At 35.7% G+C, this 20,775-nt stretch overlaps 1 protein-coding gene across 1 annotated transcript in view; it reads left to right on the top strand.

The window, feature by feature from the left end:
* LOC140163690 (protein sidekick-2-like) overlaps window positions 1–20,775 on the top strand; it is a 385,021-nt gene that overhangs the window by 312,676 nt on the left and 51,570 nt on the right. The window contains exons 9-11 of the mRNA XM_072187006.1: window positions 13,201–13,371; window positions 15,253–15,534; window positions 19,617–19,751. Coding sequence (XP_072043107.1) covers window positions 13,201–13,371; window positions 15,253–15,534; window positions 19,617–19,751 — 588 coding nt within the window. The remainder of the gene's footprint in view (window positions 1–13,200; window positions 13,372–15,252; window positions 15,535–19,616; window positions 19,752–20,775) is intronic.

Genomic DNA, 20,775 nt, shown 5'->3' on the forward strand with positions numbered 1-20,775 from the left:
TGCATGTGAAAGCAGACCTGTGAAAAAGAAAGAAGAATATATATGTGATGGAGTGCATATTTTTGGCAACCTTGGTTAATAGGTCTTGAAAAACACTGACTTCATAAATATTAGTAACTGTTGAAAATTGTAAATTTGATCCAAATTAGGATAGTTTAACAATTAAAAAACACCAACAAACATTTTTTGAGAACAAAATATAGTAGGGAATATATTTAAGAAATAAAGGGTAATGCATTATCCTTTACATTTAAAATAATGTGTCGAGGCAGTTAAAAGCGTAAAAAATGGGTGAGGCGAGCGAACCCATTATTTAAACGCTTTTACTGCCGAGACACATTATTTGTGTGTAAAGGATAATGCAGCACCCTTTATTTCTATATTCTATTATCACAAAATAGTGCGATTAAAAGAGAAAATATCACATTTTTGCCCAAATATTTGAAGTTGTTTACCTCAAGGTGGAGCACCTAAGCGTAGCCAAAGCGTAAGTGATAGCGAGTATTGCAGAACGCGTAACCAAGCGTAATGCTTTGCGTAGAATGCGTAACGACGCTAATATACTGCATCGCGCTTTGCTGTCGCGCCAGATGCGAGAAGAACATAAAGTTCATTGCCCTGGCCACTTTATTGCTAATTAATGGTCTTTTACGTGACGCGTTTCAACAAATCACAGTGCGCGATTTTGAATAATGGGTCGTGGGGGTAATAGAATCTTGATCAGTGGGTATTTTTGATGGTTGGGTGAAATTTGTTTAAGGGGCATTATGAATTATTTTTGGCTTTTTATGTGTGCACTATCACACTTGAGTGGCCCATGAGTATTTGTGATGTGATCAAGTAAAAACAGTCGGAAGTCTGATATGTTGATTTTCAGATATAGCCAAACAAAGACAATAATTTCTTTTGTTGCATATTGTTTTGGAAACACTTCAACTGTTCATATCTTTGGAATAAATGTCCACTTTCAATGGAGTTTTCTGCAAAATGTAGCTTTGCAAATACTTTATACAATCATGTAAAACACTGAAAATTGAATATGCCCAACTTCAGACTGATTTTGCTTGATCACACCACATATGGCCCATGGATGGTGTCATAGACACATTTATTGGATCAGCCATATGTGTGCTATAATACCTGAGTCTCCCTACCCCCTAGACTTCTCCGTAGTCCACTTGCCCATTTTGCATACTCTGGCTATTACATTTAAGCATAAAACTCTTATTTATATTGATTTGTGTGCAACTGATAGATTTTCACATCTGTATCTGATCTTTTCAGTCACCGCACTCCCTCTGTTTGTTAGCTTCCCAAGTGGACTACTGACTTTGCCTTGCGGTTAAGATTTTTAACACGGGACTCTATGAAGAGTTAGGCCAGAGGCCTAACTAAAATTGGCCATGATGTAATGCATCTTTAAATGGATCTGCCTTGTGATTGGTCACCCATATCTCACTATGGTTTAAATCTTCCGGGCCCGCGCCATTACCATTAACTACACCGTACACAACTATCTGTGGTATTTGCGGTGCTTTTGTGTTGACGCCGAAAGTTAATCTCTCATCAAACATCTAGCTGCGTTTGTACTATACCATGCTTAGTACTTGTGGTTAATGGACTGATAAACAAGTATGCTTGACAGTGTGTTTTTAGAGAGCAAAGTCCCGGGTAAAGTTCTGCTTAAATTTCAAAGTCCATAGTCGGATTTTCGGGTTCGCTATCAATAAACTGGTAGATTCCAAAATCAGAATTGTTCAGTATTAAAGTGAGCCATTATAATTATGCAAGATAATGTTGCATTCAATTACTTTTATTGTCACTAATCATCGGATATTTTTAACTCTTTATGACTATTTTACTATTAGAATACTTTAATTTTAATAAACATCAGTATAATTTTGAGTTCAACGAAATGGGTTCATCATGACTAATAATAACATATTTTTAATAAAATTCGACTATGGCATAGTCTACCTACCCCCCTACACACACACTTTGGAGTCTGTACGTTGGTTTTCAAAACATTGATGTTGCACAGAATCAAAGAAAAGAAAGTTTATAATTATATCTCTAATTATAAGTTAGACCTTGGAGCAGAATCCTAGCATGATTAATTTTATTATGAAATGTGTTTGTGTACAAAGCATTGATTGGTATTTGAGGACTTCAATAGACAATGTGTCTAGGATGGCAGACTAGATAATAAAAAAACAACAAATTGTTGATCAATTGAACGACTTATAATATTTGATGATATCGTGTTGCGCATCATTTATACTGATTAAAACCAATGATACTACTTGGAAATTCATCTGCGATGTGCGGTTAATGATGATAACGGTATATATAGGCATTATCAACAAGAGCAATTTTGTAGTAGGCAGTTCTATTTGCCTGGCGCCAGCATTGCAATTTGCTTGCTAGGTTGTTAGTGTCGGAATGCCACTGATAGAAGTGGAGTTTATTTCCAAACATCAGATGCTGATTGATCAAGTAAATAAAATCTTTGATGCTTGACAAAAGTGAATGCTGTAAAATTGGGTCCATATTTTTGTCTTTTATTACAAAATCTTTTAAAATACTGTTGGCCTCTGGTACACCCAATTTTGGACAAAATCAATGCAGTTGAAATGCTGACTCTCATTTCTAGCTGTTATAGCAGTTTTGATGACTCAGAAAGTAGATTTCCAAAGGAAGGGGATAGCAACACATTTTTGAACTCTCGGTAAGTCGCCATCATTGATCCACGCAAAGCAGAAAAATAATGTAATTTTTTTAGGAATGGTTAAAATGTAAAAGATAATAAAATATTTAAAAAATCATTATTTTGTGTTTTTCATATAAAAGGTTTGGCAAAAATAAAAGATGAAGCTGTATTCAGTTGCATGTAGCTATAAGATAGAGGTAAACAGACTCTTCCACCATCACCTAAAATGTGTCCCTTTACCCTCATTAGGTTGTGTTAAGTCACAACATTTGCAGAGTGTGCTAGCACACTTATCTTGTTATAGAAATGTACAAATCTTTTTGATGATTTGTGATCACTCATAGCATAATGTTTATTACAATGATGGGCAAACCTCACTATTTCTAGCTATAAGAAAACTGTATTCTGTTGCAGAAGAAATTTATCTGTGAATTGTTTATCCAAAATATCATTGACAAATATTCCTAGATTTGCACCAGTTCTTTGAGGCATGTGTAGCCTATGGCAGGTAGGCAACATGATAACCTAGTTACAAGCAAGCAAGATGTGACCTATTCAGCAAAATGAGGACAATGTTGTCAAAGTCATTGTGTTACTCTCATTGCAGTGCCACAGTTAATGACCTCCATTCAATATAATGATAGTATACAATTTGACATCACATTGTAAAGTATGAGTCTTTGTAGTTAATATATACATTCAATGGTTGGTCATTCCATGAATGTAAAAACACATTAGTGTTGAACTGTGTCCTGACATAATGTAGTGATGAGTCAGCTAACACATTATTGGAATCTCATATTAGAATTTCCCTTAAATTTCTGCTGGTTGGTGCAAAGAAGACTAGTTTGTGTATGACGTCAGGGTAAAGGCGCGCCGTGATTGGTTGCCGACCTGTGCAGTACAGTATTTTCTTTCTAGTTGTCAGAATATCAGATGTGAACTAGTCTTTTTATCTAGAGCTGTCTCTCATTATAATTAACCCTGTCCCAGAACTAACCCTTAAAACATTTCCGTTACAGAAGCCATGTTCAGACGTGGGTACAAGTCAGCGTAAATTTACACCGGCATTCCAAAGAATTTACTTAATTTCACACGTGCGCGTCCACACACTCCGTCTAATTTACCACGGGCTTAGACAAATTTAACCGACTTCGCGGGGGACCATTTACCGGAGTAACTTCTGGAAGTAAAGGCAGTGCTGCATAGGGCCAACATGTGGCTTTCAACACAAGTTTCAATATGATTGGGTATCATCGAAATGCCCAAACGAAATGTGTTTATTTATTGTTCAAAACAAATTGCTGCTGACAGTGTTTTACTTTTTTTTCAGCCACAATTTGTTCTTCTGCTTTTAAATACTGTTTTTCAATATTTTACTACTAATTTCTCCACGCCTTGCATCACAAGTGTTTGCCCATCAACATGATCAACAGCGAGGAGCTCAGTGGCAAATAGAATGAAGAAAAAGTATGAAATGGTGCATTAATGAACATCGCATCGAGCACTATTTGCATCTTGCTTAATGGTGATCTTTCCCAAAAAGAAACAAAAAGTCACCAGCTCATTGTGAAAGTTCACCTTACTCCGACTGGTCGTGTTATACTTGTTCACACGGGCAGCTACTCCGACCCACCAGGTCGTGTTTACGCGTTACTCCTGACAAAAGTCAGGAGTAAATCGGTCGTGGGAAGGTCGGAGGAGCTTATCAGAACTAGCGTTCACACTAGCACTACTCAGACATTTCCCACGACCTTCAGCCGACTAGTGCTTACCACGACCATCCTCCGACCTTCCGCCGGGTGTAAACCCACGCGTCTGAACAAGGCTAGATATTCCAAAATTCTACCCGGCCCAATTTACCATGCTGATCCACCTGTTTTGTCATTCAATGTATTACACTACAACTGAAGTAGATACAACCTTTTGTGCACACCTGATGAATGCACCTCCGTAGGAATCAATTCAACACTTGCCTTCATGCGGGTGTTACTTAGCCACAAGAAATCCCACGGCGCCACCACAATGTTACGTGTGACACGGCTAACCGGGCAAAAACCAGGGGCTAAAACAGAATCAATCAAAGATACTCAGACAAGGATGTTGTATTGCAAACAAACATAGTGAAATTGAGCTTGTTAATATAAGTTGTATAGCATATTATTGTTGAATCTTTGATTTCAATTAATTTTTCTATTTACATAGTTGTCTGGTTTACAAATTGATATTTGTATTATATAATGCTGTGTATAAATTAGTGAAGGCACAAAATGTAGAGCAAACACAAACAAATGTGATTTTCAGGTAAATATTGTCATATTATATTGCAATGAAAAGGAGGGCACAATGGGAACGTATTCAATGTATTACGAGCGACATGTGCACACTAATCATTTTACCTTTGTCAAATTAATAGATCCAAATTATGGCCTGAAAAAACGTATAAGTAACCCCTCTAGTTGGGCCTCCATTTTCCTCACAGTTATTAATTGATTTGAGTGCAGAATGATAATTAACTAGTGACATAGCGAGGGGGGCACTTGCCCTGGGCGCCACATTAGGGGGGGGCGACCAAATGATGATGGTTAAAATAAAATGGGTTGACGAAAAATAGGAGTTAACATGAAAAAATTAAAAATTATTATTGCGTGGCACAGGCTCTGCCTTTTGGGGCACCCCCAATTTGTATCCTTGCCCTGTGGGCCACAACTCCCTAGCTATGCCACTGTAATTAACCAAGGTTAAGAAAAGACAATTACCCCTCCCCTCCTATCATTTCTGTCTGCAATCCATGCTAGCTGTACATGCCTCTGTATTCTAAAAATATGCTCTTCAATATAAAAAAATTTGTGTTGGTTATTACACACATGTTTTTCAATATAACATCATAATATTTCCTGGCAATTTTCATATAAATGCCATTGTAGCTTGAGGTGGTCTGACCACCATTATGGCGATGTTGGTCATTTCCGTGGACATCGGATATAGAAGGGATGGAACCTTAGGCAGTACACAATGCTTATGTCAGGATTTCTAGTAGATGTTATTACTAGTTTATGAAGTTAAAGCTACACAGTGTTGATTGTTGTAGCTTAACCAACAAAGATGCCACTCAAAGCAATATTAACATGAACAAAGTTTTGCTTGCAGCCTTTCCAAGAGAAAGGAGCTACTATGTGTAATACATTGTCAAAGTGAACAAGATAATAAGAAGAATTACATAGCAAACAAACATTTGACAGAAGATGCTTCAACAATGCAAAAGTTAAAAAAACAAACCATCTTTTTCTGATAATATTTGAAAGAAAGAACAATATGGGTGTGATCAAATATTGTTTTATTAGCACACTGTGACATATCTAGATGAATCACTTTACACATACAGTCAGCCATACAGATGAGTTTTAGATGACTTAATGCCAGCTGCAAAAGAGATAATCTGGAATGATTGAAAAGAGGTCATGAAAAGTAATTCATCAATAATTGTTGCAGATGCCAAAGTCTTCACAAAGGCATCAGCAGTGGCAGAAGCTTTGAATAGGAGGTGTTGTTGTCAGCAGCAATCCTATAACAAGCATGATGATCTAACAGTGATCCTCTAACAGCACGGTCATCATCTCTATTATTTTGTTCCATGACCTATGCCAGGGGAGTGTGTGTGCTTGCATTAGTGCAGGGGTGTCTTTGTATGCACGTGTCATACAATGTGCAATGAGGTTTTCTGACTGTGAGATGTTGTGTTGGGGTAAAGTATGCAGAGAGAGACACGTTGTGCTTTTATCCTGTGCACGAATTGAAGGATTCTATATTCAGAGAAGTCAGGCTTAGGAAAGTTGTCTGACAGTATCTATACAGTTGACATGTGGCAAACTTTACTGTTATTGTTAACAAGATTGTTGCATTCTTTCATCCCTGGCTAAACTTTAAAATTGTTAGGCCTATATGCTTCACCAGACAGACTGATTTTTAAAATAGGAATAAAACAAAGAAATGAATACTGACCTTTAAAAGTTGAGAGCTCTACCTTCATCATTATATCATCCAAGACTGAGAAACCTTGGAAACAGGTTTGTAGCCAGTTTGAAGGGAGTGCAGATTTTGCAAGCGAAGCATGAGCATCAACGGTGGGGTGCAGGGGCCTGCATTATGTTCCTGCATAATTTTGACGGTAGTTTTAAGCTAGCAAAAGGCTGATGAGACAGACTGGGGGGCATTTCACAGGGAGCAATCACCCCCTTTGACCCCCTGGCTACAGGCCTGCTTGAAAGTGTGTATATCTTAGCCTGAGCATCAAACAATAATTGAAATTACCAACAGATGTGGCATAAGAAATAGAAAACAAATGAACAAATTGGCCAAGATGCTCAAGAAATATACAATATACCGGGATGAACAATTTCATATCTTCAGGCTGTATTTTAGGCATAGTTGTAAATGTATATTTATTTCAGCATACTGGCTGTTAGGAATTTTTTTAAAGAACTAAAAGGAGTACTTTAAAAGTGAACAATTTCGAGCTTCCATTTATTTATGAAAGACACTAATATATTCCAGCTTTATATCACAAATTGAAAAACAAGTGATTCACTTCAAAATTGATGAGGGTGGCAAATTAATCAGCAAAAATGTCAACTTGTACAGAATAAAAAAGATGACTTGGAATTTGTACCATTGCAGGTGTCTGCTATTCCGATTTTGATCCTCTTTTCCCCTGTTTGTATTCAGAAGTTTATCCTTTACAATATAATAAGCCAAGTTTAAGCCCAGCTCGATCCTTCTTGCCTGAGGTGTTGACAAGTGGGAGGCTATATATAAACAATTGACAACATTTATGACATTTCTAGAAACAGATATGGGAAGCTAGCTTGAGCTTGAAGCCATAAGGAAATCATGGATTTTGAAGGATGAAAATCTTGACTAAGGCTATACTGGCTATGTAAAAGGTTGTAACTTGTGTTGCACTTGATAATTGATAAGATTTTGATGATGTTACTTTCCCTTTCATTACCAAGAGTTGATGTTAGAGTTGATGCTGTAAGATCTCTAGACATATCATCATGATCATAATTGAATAGTTTCTAATTAGGCCTATTATAGATTGTTTCTTTGATTATTTTTGTTTTTCTGTGTGTATACTGTCTGTCTGTCTATTTTGTTCCCTTGGTACTTCTGTTAGGGTAGTTTATTTGTTCGTCTGTTTTTAGGTTGTCCAAAGGAAAAGACCTTATCATCCTTATGGTCCATTTCTGTCCATCTCCGTCTATGTTTTTGGTTAAATTTGATCTCATATAGTTAATGCAACCAAACTTGGTCAATTGAGGTCAATTTGTAAATAGGTTGAAAATACAAAATCTGGTCTCACATGAACAGTTCATATACAATTGCAATTTTTTGAAGAACCCCCTGAGCCAAAGGTCATTTGAGGTCAACTTGTCAAATTCACTGAAAATGAAAAAAAAAAGTGTTTCACAAAAATAAAAAACGATGTTTTACATGAATATTTATTTGCTATGCGTAGTGTTCACTACCCATATCTTTGGACGATCTATCTAGGACCACCATCCCTATTTTTTTGTTATGTTGCTTTTCTGTCTGTGTATTCTAGTTTGTTTGTTTTCTGCTTTGTTGATCTATTTATGTTTGCTTGTGGGATATATTTCTTGGATTCACAGAAAATAAGATTGAAAAATGAAATGCAAGAAACTAATTGATACAAGTGAAGATTTGTATTCACCCATCAGAACACTGTTTTTGTCATGACTCAAGAAAAACATATTGTAAAATTTTGTGTTTGAATGTTTTTATTTTCAGTATTGGACCTTTAATACATGAACATCAAGACTACAAATGACATTGTAAATTATTGAGGATAGTCCAGTGACATTAGAGTACAGAGTCTGATGGAGCTGCCAAGACCAGACTATAGATGGACTAATATACTGCAACAAGTTTTAACCAGTTCCTTGAGCAGATGTGTCTTAGCTAGAAATTCAGGTTTGCCTGTCATTTGAATACATTATCCATTAATCCACAATTTGACCTTTAAAACATTTTACCAGACTTCTACAGCCCATTGGGGATTCAAAGAGTTCAAATATTGCTGCTATAGCCTTGTTTTGCAAACCTGGTCTACTAAAAGGTCAATAGACTTTCCATAAACACATACATTAAGTAATGGAGCATCTATCAAAGGCATTAATTTTGCCACCTTTCACAGGAAGAAACTCTGTTGGCAAAATAGACATGATGGGTCAAACTATTTTGTAAAAAGAGTTGCTCATTCCATGTATTCAATTATAAAAGTGATGATTTGTATTCACCTCCTTCCCAGAAAATGTTTACACCTTAGAATTTCAAGACATTTGTAGGAATCTTGTGTTTTTTACTTTTTTTTTTTATCAGGGTTTAGTATTGCATCAGGGTTTAAAATTTTGCCATCGTTCATCAAAGACCAATTTTGCAAAATGACACTGTAGTTTGAGGATAGTCCAAATTTTCTCAGAACTGATTTTTGCCCAAACCAGACTATACAGATGGATTAAAGTCATTTGGTTTTAAATTTGTATACTTTTATACTTTATACCAACAATTTAGAAGTTATGGCTCCAAAAAGTTTCCATAATTCCAGGGTTAAGCCACCCTTAATTTAATGTTTAGAGGAATTTCTGGTATTTAGTAAAATTGTGCTTTTTCTTTTTTTCAAGGTTTTTTGCTTCATCTTGAACAATTTTCCCCTTGAGAGAAAAAGGTAGTCTATTCTTGTCAAAAAAATCCTGATTTTAAAAAAAATTTTCTAAAAAACACATTTTACATTAGGTTTTCAACTTGGGAAAGGCTTTGAGACCAAAATGTTACTTTAAGATGGCTTTAAAACAATTTAGAAAAAACTTGTTTAACCCGTTAGTAAAATTGCTGCTTTTGATAAATGAATTTCAGTTTTTTCCGCTATTTTAACCTTCTCTTGGATGTAGCTAAAAGTCAGGATCTCAACAAAATCAACTGTCAGTCTGGGATGTGTGTAATTGGTCCTTAGACATTAGTTTAATTCAATTCATTCAAAAATTCAACATTTTAAAGTGAATTAGAACTTAAATCATTGTTATAAAATCAAACATGAAATATGCCACCGTCTTTTGAAGTATATTAGTCATTTTCAAATGAATCCTTAAATAAACAAAAACTGCAGCATCTATTTTTTGTTTCATTTATTTCAACTAGTAACTACTTGTAGGTGTTGGAGATGTTATACTATATCTTTATTTCCTGCAACTCATCTCATTGTGCTGTGTTTGTATAATTCATTTATCTGTGAGTGACCTTTTGTGTAATGCATTCATTATCATGAGTGCCCATTGTATAAGTAATTCATAGTATCTTCTGCTTTGTATATGGGTGCTGTGGTAAACAAATCTTCTTTCTCTATAACATATTTATGTTTTCATCTAAGTGTAAAAGAAATGAGAACAGGCTTTATAGTTACTGTAATTGTTTACGCTTTGCCCGTTTTGAAAGGTTTCACTTGTTTTTAAACTTGTGATTTCAAGCTTCCTTAGATTTACATACATACAAAAGGAAAATATTCATCCAATGTTATTTTGGTAGTAGCTGCTTGGAGTGATAAGAGTGCAAAAATAAATGTATCACAAACATTTTGACTGTTACAGTAAATGAAATATATGAAATGTATGAAGCTCCAATTATGTTAAAGGAGACAATACACTCTAAGAAATAAAGGTTTTTGTCCTCTCAGGAGAACCCTCCCTCTTGAACCTCTAAAAAAGGTTCTTTAATTTTGCAGATACCTTAAAGGTTCTCTAAAGAACCAAAAACGGTTCTGTATCACATTTCGGGGGCCATTTTCAATGGTTTTGGAACCATTTTTGGTTCTTTAGAGAACCTCTAAGGGTTCTCCTGCGAGGACAACTTTAGAACCTTTTAGTAACTTTATTTCTTAGAGTGTACAAGATTGGTACCCATCAGTTTTTTTCTGTGTGTTTATACTGAGCACTCTGTTTTTTTATCCAGTATTACCTGGTAACCCACTATCCTATTCATAACAACCAGGGTGTTAGCTACCACCTGTCCACCAATCATTTTGGATGGGCAGTTTGCTCCTGCATTAGACAAAATTAATAGCTGTGACATAAGGCTAAATTCAAGAAATAATGCTTGAATTAGTTCTGTGAACTCAAAACAAGGCCAGACTGATAAATGAAGGCTTTAGCGATAGCTATTTGAACTGACTGAACTCCCAGAAGGGGCAGAGGTTTGGTTGATGTTTTCAGGGTTTTGACAGGCAGTTTTGGTGAAAATGACAGACACTTGTCAAATCCTATTTAAGGCCCAGTGACTTAGGGATTCAATCATGTTTCACCGTTGTTCATCACCGGTTAACAACGATGCGTCTGCGTCGTCTGCATGGTTTACTTTGCGAGAGCAGCCATAGCTGCATGAAGTAAACCATGCAGATGGGCCGGACGTGAGTTGTTAATAGGTGATGAACAACGGTGAAACATTATTGAATCCCTTACAACAACGAAAGCTAAAGATGTCTAATTCACATGATTCTTTCATACGGAATGTCCGTTTGTCATTGCCACTCAAACTTAATACAAAAAGAAAGGTGATTTCTCTGTTAATATCAGCAATAAAACTAAAGAAGCAAGCAGTAATGTTTAACCGCTATACCTCCAACCTATTAAAGTGCATGTTTACGCATAAGTTGCAGGCATGACGAATTTTACGTGCTCTTGTGTAACACGTACGCGTAACCATGCGTTCACATATACGCTACTGGACTGTGGATTCATCACAGATTAACAAGGGTTGGCTCTTGTACAAAGGTACAGGAAGAGTTGTTGAACAACACATCAAGAACCTCTAAAGAATTTTGAATGTGCCTGTAGTGATGGAGTGTTAGATTCAGTTAGAAAGAAAGACGGCTTATCAGTCACATATCCCTTTTACAGTTACCACAGTAATCATGTATTCTATTCAAGCAACTCCACTCTATACATAACCCACCCGCTGTCACTGTAATATTCATTTCATATTTCATAGAAATAAAGAGTAGAAGGTATTGATCTCTGAGCTAGACTCCTCATCTCTGTAGGTTAAGTCTTTTATCTGTCAATCAAGCAAAGATGTACCTTGAATTGGTCTGTGATTAAAGATTGATGCCCTATTTGTTTCTGCTCCTATTTTTATCTGCAGGCAATTTCACTTTGCTTTTTTGTTTTGTCCTCCATATTTGTTATTTGTGTCTGTTTTTTCTTAGGATTAGATGAAAAGAACTTTGGTTTATTATGGAGGAGATTGGATGCTGTTGTTGTTTAAACAATATTTTTAGTCATAAAGTATAATAGAAAATAATAATAATTGAAATACGTACATATTGGAATTACTTGCATTTCATATTTATTGCCCCAGTTGTCTTGTTCTGCCTGTCATTGTTACAGTCTGTGTGTCTGTCTGTCCTCTCTCGCTCTCTCTTGGCTCCAACCTGCCCCCTCCCTCCCCAGTGGCATTCAGTGGCCGCTCCTATTGGGGTGGGGGGGCTGGAGAAAAGGTGCAATTTTGCCGGCCCCTTCAACATCCCAAAAATGTTGACCCAAATTTTTGCCTTTTTTTCTTTAATGAAACTCTTTTTGCTGCCCATACTTCTTCTGCAGCCCCTTCCTTTTCGCTGACCCCCTGCTTTTACCCCAGGGGGCTGACGCCCCCCAAAGCCACCCCAAATATATGCATGCTCACACCATTCTCTCTCTCCCTCCCCTCTCTCCTACTTTCACTCTCACTACTTTGGTATTATTTTAGCAATTATGCCCACTGACTGCAAAATTTAACTATTGCTCAGACCTTATTGACTGCCTTCTCACCTGCATTTCACTTTGTTGTTTTTGTAATTTGCGCTTTGGAAACATTTGATTTGATTCTCTTTGTGGCATCCATGTAAACCTTCACAGTACTTTATTCCCATAACTTATGTATTGTCTTTTGGAAAAAGATGTATGGTCGATATCAAATGTTATAAAGATGAACAAAACATTCCATTGATAGAAAACACAGTTGGCAGGCATTGTTTGCAATGTTGGCTAATATATTGGTGTACACAAGGTGAAAGTATTATTTTATTTGGTGAGAAAAGAAAATCTACTTAAAAAGGAAATTGAAACAGCATTAGAGAACTCTATATTCAATATCCCAAACTCTTTTTATATTCTCACAGAAGTCAAAGTTAATCCTTAAGTATATATTTGTTCCATATTAACTGAGCATGATGTTGTTTTGCCAAATTTGGTCTGTTAATTTCTCATGATATAAAAATGCCAATGACTGTTTGCATTTGCTTTTTAATTAACAATTATTTCCATATTATCATAAACAGCTGTTAATTTGAAAGATAACAATCATTAAAATTTGCCATATCTTCAGGAAAATGGAATTGATTTAAATAATAATTGTTCATTTGTTTTGACTTTTGAATCCAGATGGCATTGAAATAGCTACAAAGGAAACCATCACAGATGCAAGTCGAATGAGTCTGGAAGGGGGTGATCTGATCTTTGATCACACTATTACTTCAGACACTGGGATCTACATGTGCATTGCAGACAATGGGGTTGGAGTAGCTAATGCTACTGTCAATCTTGGGGTGTATGGTGAGTACTCCCTCAACATGTGGTTATAAGAGATGGGAGCTAGGGATCGAGTGTTACAGCTAAAACATTTGAAATGCATAAAGTTGGCCCTCAAATGCTTATAGTCTGTCTCCTATCAAGTTGAGAGTAACACCATGGTGGATTTTGCAGTGGTAGATTTGAATCGCGCATGCTAATCTGATCCCGCGACGCATACACACATGTGCATAGAAAACAATTTGTCCATACGCTAGTGACGCCATGTAAACGCATTCCAAATCCAACATGGTATTCCACTTAACTCCAGACGAGACACACTATAGAGGGACCAACATCCCAGAATCAGGACCAACTTAATGATATACCAAGTTAGAAAAACAAGAACAAATTGCAATAATAAAGTAATGTTATAGTCAGCTAATTCCAGCGACAGACTACTTAGGTTTCAGTTTTCTACTGGCCCTCCGGGCCAGTGAAATGGCAAATCTACTGTCGCTACAATAAATTTACTGCCCCAGCTTTTTCAATATGTTCTACTGCAAAAAGTGCAAAATAAAGAAGCATGTTACAGTGTGACTTAAAAGTCAGAGACTACCAATTAGCAAACTTAATATGTGCTACTTGTGTGTGCCACTCTAAGTCAAGTATACCTTAACATTTTTAATTGTTGTACTGCGTGTACTCAATGTAGAGAGTGAAGTCACTAACACAAGTTAAGTCAGTAGTCCTTCCTAAATCTAGTTCCAAAAGTTCAAGTATGCGGTATTTGCTGTATCGCTGTCATTATCAGATAGAGCAAAAAGAGGTTGGAAGTAGTACGTAGGCCTACTATCGCTGTAAAAAGTGGCTGTATATTTCCAACTTGTTTGCAATGCAAGAATAAATACTAGTAGACGAAAAATCATTAAATAAAAATAAAAATTTACACACAGGTGACAAGTGGAGCAGAAACTGTCCAATTATGCCCATCATGGACAATAATTACATATGACTTATATTGGGCTCAAAAATCTAGTGGCCTGTCTGGTCTTTATTGTTGGAAGTTTGCTAGCCCGACACGGAATGCACTGGCTTGGGGCCACCGCTTAAAAGCTGAGCAAGAAAAGAATGTACAGATATTACATGAGAGTAGATTCAGACACAACATTCATTTCATGTTTTTAAAACAGATATTCAAACATGTATTTGGGATATATTTTCAATTCTTGGAGATACTGATCACAAGTTGTACACACTTCTTAAATGAACATAATAATATTTCATATATAGAAATTACAATATAGATGATTTATGGTGATTTATTTGTGTTGAAATGACATGTGATTGCGACAAGAGCCAATTTATCATTGGTATTTATTATCAATTTTGAAGTAGGCCTTGCTAGTAGCATATGTATAATGTGACACTTGGTAGAGTTAATTTTCCTAAGACAGATTCAGCTGCTATTTATTTACAAATCTTAGAGATTCAGGGCCCCATATTTCACACACTCCTGAAATGAACATAACTGTATTTCATAAACACAAAATTATTGTGCATGTGTTTTATGATGTGGCAATTGTGTGTTCTGAGTATATACTATTATGCAAGAGCTATCACATTTAACATGGGCATTTATTATCAAATTTGAAGTATCTGTATAATGTGACACTTGAAGAAGAGTGGCTGGCAGAATGGTTATCCATCAGTATGTACATACAAGATTAATGCTGTGAAGATATCACATTGAACCCATATAGCATCAATATCTTTTGCAGTATGTATTATTCATATCACTTACTTGTGAGCTTCAAGTATAATATAAATTCTAATGTGAAATACTTTCTATTTGTATTGCAATGTTATAGAACTTTGAGAATAATGGATTTATGTGTGTGTGTTTGTTTGTTTGTCTGTTTTTAGTACGTACTGTGATCACAACTAAACCCCAAGACACAGAAGTAGAGCTTGGACAGATGACGACCATCGACTGCATCGTACAACATGATCCTCTTGTACAAGTGGTCGTCAAGTGGTACCATGATAACGTGTTAGTTGATACGCGCGCAGATACACGCAGGAACTTATTGAATACAGGATCCTTGGAGATTAAGAATGCCAGGCCTACTGATTCAGGAATGTACATATGTGAGGTGTTATCAGTTGCAGGAGGGGACACTGGCAGTGCATCTTTAGTTATCATTGGTAAGGAAATAGCAATGATGCATGTTGATGTATTTAATGAATAGTCAGCACTCCCTGATCAAAGGAAAAGGGTTTCAAAGATTTTATTGAACTCATCAAAATTTTTGTGAGTGGAACAAGCTTGTTTTTTTTATGTTGTTACTCGCACATTTTAAGAGACACTTTTTAATACAAATACAAAAAACCCCCGGAAAAAACCCTTTTCAGCAACCCTTTTCACAAACATTTCAGCAAGTGTATATATGTCACAGGTAAACTATCCTTATCGTTTGTGTACATTATAGCAGCATCTACAATATCAATAGCTATTGATGACCCAAATGGAACCGGAACAGATAAATTACATTACCTTACATCACATCTATTTCCCAATACTGCATTTCATGTTGCAAATATCACACAGCTTTAGAGAACCTCATGCCATACTATATTAAACTGCTATAGAAATGAGGTTAGCTCAATTGTGCAAGTATTATACCTTCATGAAATTTGTAAGCAATGTAAGGTTGCAAATTATATTGCAATACCTTCTTGTCATTGTGAGCTATTTTTAGAACAGAGAATTTAATTTTGTCGAAACATGGTTATTTAGAATAGTGAAGTATTTTCTGTTCAGAGAGAAAAACATGTAACCAAGAAATAATTTTTTCTGGTATTGAATATTTGTCCAAATTGACATTCAGCACTTTGGAAATATCGAACGAAGGTACTTGGGGGAACTTTAATGCGTGTCTAAAGGTCATCTAGCCAGAAAATGTTACTTAAAAGTAAGACCTGTAACATTTGAAATATAGTGTGTAATACAGTTATAAGAGTAATATGATATCATGGTCAAATACGCAAAGCATTTGCACAAAAACCCATCATACGCCTGTTCCAAAATGGCTACGTCTTTGTAGACAAGCGTACTTTGAGACGCCCATGTCTGTTACATGCATGCACAGCTGGCAAGTGCTAATGTTGGGTATAGATTGCTGTATGCGCAGTACCACATACGACATTGTGCGCTCACGGTTTGGTACAAGGTTTCCATGTAGCTTGCTTTAAAACCCTGGACAATTGTGTTAAATGCTTCCAGATTGGCATAATTAGAACAAGTGCATGGAGAAATCGGGAGCAAATTTTGGAGCAAATTTTTCTTTTCTTTGCCATCCATTTCTGGCACTAGTCTTACTGTGTTATGAAATTTTATTCGGTGTGGATATCTGTTGATATGGGGGAAAAGGAGATAGATAAATGATCAATTATGTAAATAAATTTGCAATGAAATGGATATCCCATGTGGTATTGATTTCTTTGTGGAATTATCAGCAAGATTTCTACTAATGCTCTTCAGTTCATATTTGCAAAGCTGTTGTTTTCCCACGAAAGAATCAATTGAAATTTAGTAAGTTAATTTATTGTTTTGAAATTGTCCAGTAGAGCTGAGACTCTGAATGCTGACCATTGGAGCATTGAAGTACATGTTCTAGTTTTTTCACAAAAGTAATTATGGAAGCACATGTCAAATTTATGTGGTCTATATATATTTATTAACCTAAATAGTCATCACAAAATTCATTGCATAATACAAAAGGTTTAAAAAATACTATAAAGAAAACAAAATTATGAGAAAAAATGTAATTTTGTTAAATTACTAGTCATTTTCATGAAATTGTAAGATAGGACCCATAATGTTGATTAGAAAGGTTTCTTCAATCATCAAAAATAGCTTTATTTTACATAATAAAAGAATAATGAATCTAAAAAAATTATGCACACATTTCACAATAATGTGAAAATTATGTTTTGTGTTTTAGCGTAAAATAGCAAGTGCATGAGGGGTCATTAATTCTTACTGTTAGATAGGACCCATGGCGTCCATTAGGAACCTGTTAATTCCTACTTCAACATGGTAATAATACTTTGCCAAATCATAACACGACACATTAGCTGTCTAAAATGTCTTGCACATGGACCGGCCTCAGTGGAGTAATATAGACGCAGATGAGCGCTTATTGAGGAGAAAGTGGAATGCAATTAGAGATGCAAAATGTTGTCACAGGAATCAAACTGTAGTTATCTGTCATACTACCCCATGCGCTGCGCCAAATCAACTACACACATAACATTTTGACAAAAGTATTTGTATTTTTTTTGCGTTTGTGACTATATAGGAAATGAGTACAAAAAATGAATTTTGAAGAATGAAATTAGTATATACATGTTGCATTATGTCAGAGACACTAATTTCAATGGTTTAAACTTTAAAAATTAATTTTGATTTGTTGGTACAAAGGTTCAACCAATAATGTTAGTTTGGGTATTGCACTAGCATAGTGGCGTGGCGACAATCTGCCTGCGCGATAATCGCTAACGGATGTGTAATTAACTAATCAAAGAGTTAGTGGTTTCAACTCGGGCAACTGGAAATATATGTAACACTGCGAGTCCTGTCAATATTAACATGGACCATATGTGACACATATTAGATCCCAAGGTCAGGGCTGTGAAGTCGGGATGTAAAGTCATTTCAATTATTGGTACGATGGCATGACACGACGGAGGTTTTATTTTCGCCAGAAGGGGCTGTATATTGGAGAAACTTTATACATTGTTCTTGAGTTAACCTTATAGATGAGTATGCCAAGTGCAGGCTACACAGGTTACAATTTTATATGAAAAGGGAACAATATAACATTATTACCATTGTGATTATACATGAAATTGGCATGAAAATGCACTCAAATGATGCTAAACTCCCAGGATTGGGTGTATGCAATGGTTCTTTGAATTCAACATCCCTTTTTAAGGTTAGAGAATCTTCTTTGCTGCAAGAACACCATATATTTTTTCAATAGAAATTTCGGTAGTCTGCCTTAAGGGACTTGTAGAATCTATTTGTGACAGTCTATTACCTAGTCATACCACACTCAATTCATGAAAGAAAATAATGACATTATTTTGCTTTTGTCTGTGTGATTCTAATCCTGAAAATACACACTGCGCACCAGTTGTTCTATTTTTGCTGATTTAGTTATGTTGAAACACAACCACACACCCACATATATGTACATCTATACTACCATCTCTTATTTCCAGGCAGACATAAGTACATTTCCAAACAGACAAATAAACAGGACTACAACTTGTGGCCTGGAGTTAAGGCGACGTCTCAACTAACAATGCAATTTGAATCTGTGTCGTCAACACTTTACATTATAAAAACCAATTGGCATGGCATTTGTTCTATACTCTGATTAATAGCCCTGTGCTAGATCATTTAGATTAACTTTGTAAAACAATGCTCTTAGGAAGACAGCAATTGAATAAAAGTGATTGTAAAAAACAAGATTTTTTAATATTGGTTCTAGACTAATCTGAATTAAGCACATACTATCATGTAACAAGATTTATGAATTGATGTGCAGAGCATTTGGCCCAATCTGATTTGAATCCACTCTAAGTCATATCCAAGTCATTATCCAAACCAATTTGGATTGGGAGCATGTGTAGGTTTGTAAGCATACCAAAATCTAGACACATATATTTTACATGGTATCTAAGTTTGATGCCTGCAGAAGTGATCTGTTTTCTTATTATTTCAACAAATTTATCTCAGTTGCCTCATGATTGTTCAGATTTTAACATATAATGCATGCTCTAATTTAATCGTTCTTTAGGGTACATGTATGTCTGCATGATCGGTGTTGAGATCTAGTGCAACTTTTGGCTGCAACAGTGGTTTGGGGGACTCAAAGCTCTATTTCTGCAACTGTAAGACAAAAAATAAGATGATGAATTGGCAAAATGTGTATATTCCTCTCTTTCTTTACGCAACCATTCAAAATTCACATTGGGTTAATTCAATTAGACAGTTTGCTGAAAGAAAAAGAAAAGCAATAGTTAGTGACAGGTGCATGGCCAAATATGTACATTTTGCTGGTATTTTTTTTTATAGATCTTCATTACAGAAAGCTGAAAAAAATAAAAATAAAAAGCACCTTTTTTCCTCTGCAATTGAGCTTAACTTTGATCCAAAAAAACTTTTGCACAATACATGAAAGTTTGATAATGCTTATATGTTTCTTTTTTCATTACAGAATTGCCATACGCACCTGTACAGGTGCGAGGGGTGATTAGCACTGATGTAATGAGAGCCATTGAAGTGACTTGGTCTGCACCATTTGATGGAAATACAGCATTGCTTAGGTACATCATTGATCAGAAAGAAAATGGTAAGTGTTTGTTTGCATTTTTGGTATGTTTGCTTGCATTCAACCAGTTGCAAAGGAGACAACACACAAAATGTTACGGAACAACCACAAAAGATGGATGCAGCTGTATGAATGAACCTAGTTTTATTGGGGGGGGGACTATTTTGATATTTTTTTTCCTTTTAATTCTCTTATGTATACTCCCAAAAGTCGTCAAATATAAACATATGTACTGTGAATGGAGCTGGAAGGATTATAGGTGTGTCAAGACGGGACCGCGAAGCTGTTTATGCTGATCTGTTGAGTAAAGCGCCCACAGACTCGAGTATTATGCTACAATATTGTATGTAACATATATCGTTATTTAATCTATTGCCATTCTATTTCCAGTAATGTTTAAGTTCTATGAATGTTTGATGACGAAAAATCGATAATATGTTACATACAATATCTAGCAGTATCGATTTTTCATCATCAAACATTCGTTAGAACTTAAACATTACTGGAAATAGAATGGCAATAGATTAAATAACGTATATATGTTACATACAATATTGTACGTACAATAAAAAGTCTGAATACTGCTTAAGAAGCTGACTGATGTGATGGATGACTCTGGTCATCCACTCCACGATCGTTTCTCATGTCAGCTGATTCCCAGATCTAGTCGGATGCGCTTGTCCTTTGCCTTGACAAGCCGGTATCTTTCCTCCTTCGTTCCACAAGCTATTAGACTTCATAACTCTAACTACACACGGGGTGCCGTTCTTAGTAACAACATGTAATTGACAGAGCTTCATCTTTTTCAATGTGTTTTTGATGTGATATGATATTTTGTAGTAATTATGTGTTTTGTATGTATGAGCACTCATGAGTGTAATTTCCCTTGTGGATTTAATAAAGTTTTACTTGACTTGACTTGACTTGACTTGAATCTTCAGATGCTTAATGAAAATATCAAAATGGAAGTTGTGTACCATTACCCTATCAAGTCAGTTGAACAAAAAATGGCTTATTTCCATACTTTCCAAGTAATGGCAAGGAC

Source organism: Amphiura filiformis, chromosome 11 (genome assembly GCF_039555335.1).
Source record: "Amphiura filiformis chromosome 11, Afil_fr2py, whole genome shotgun sequence".
NCBI classification, from domain to species: Eukaryota; Metazoa; Echinodermata; class Ophiuroidea; order Amphilepidida; family Amphiuridae; genus Amphiura; species Amphiura filiformis.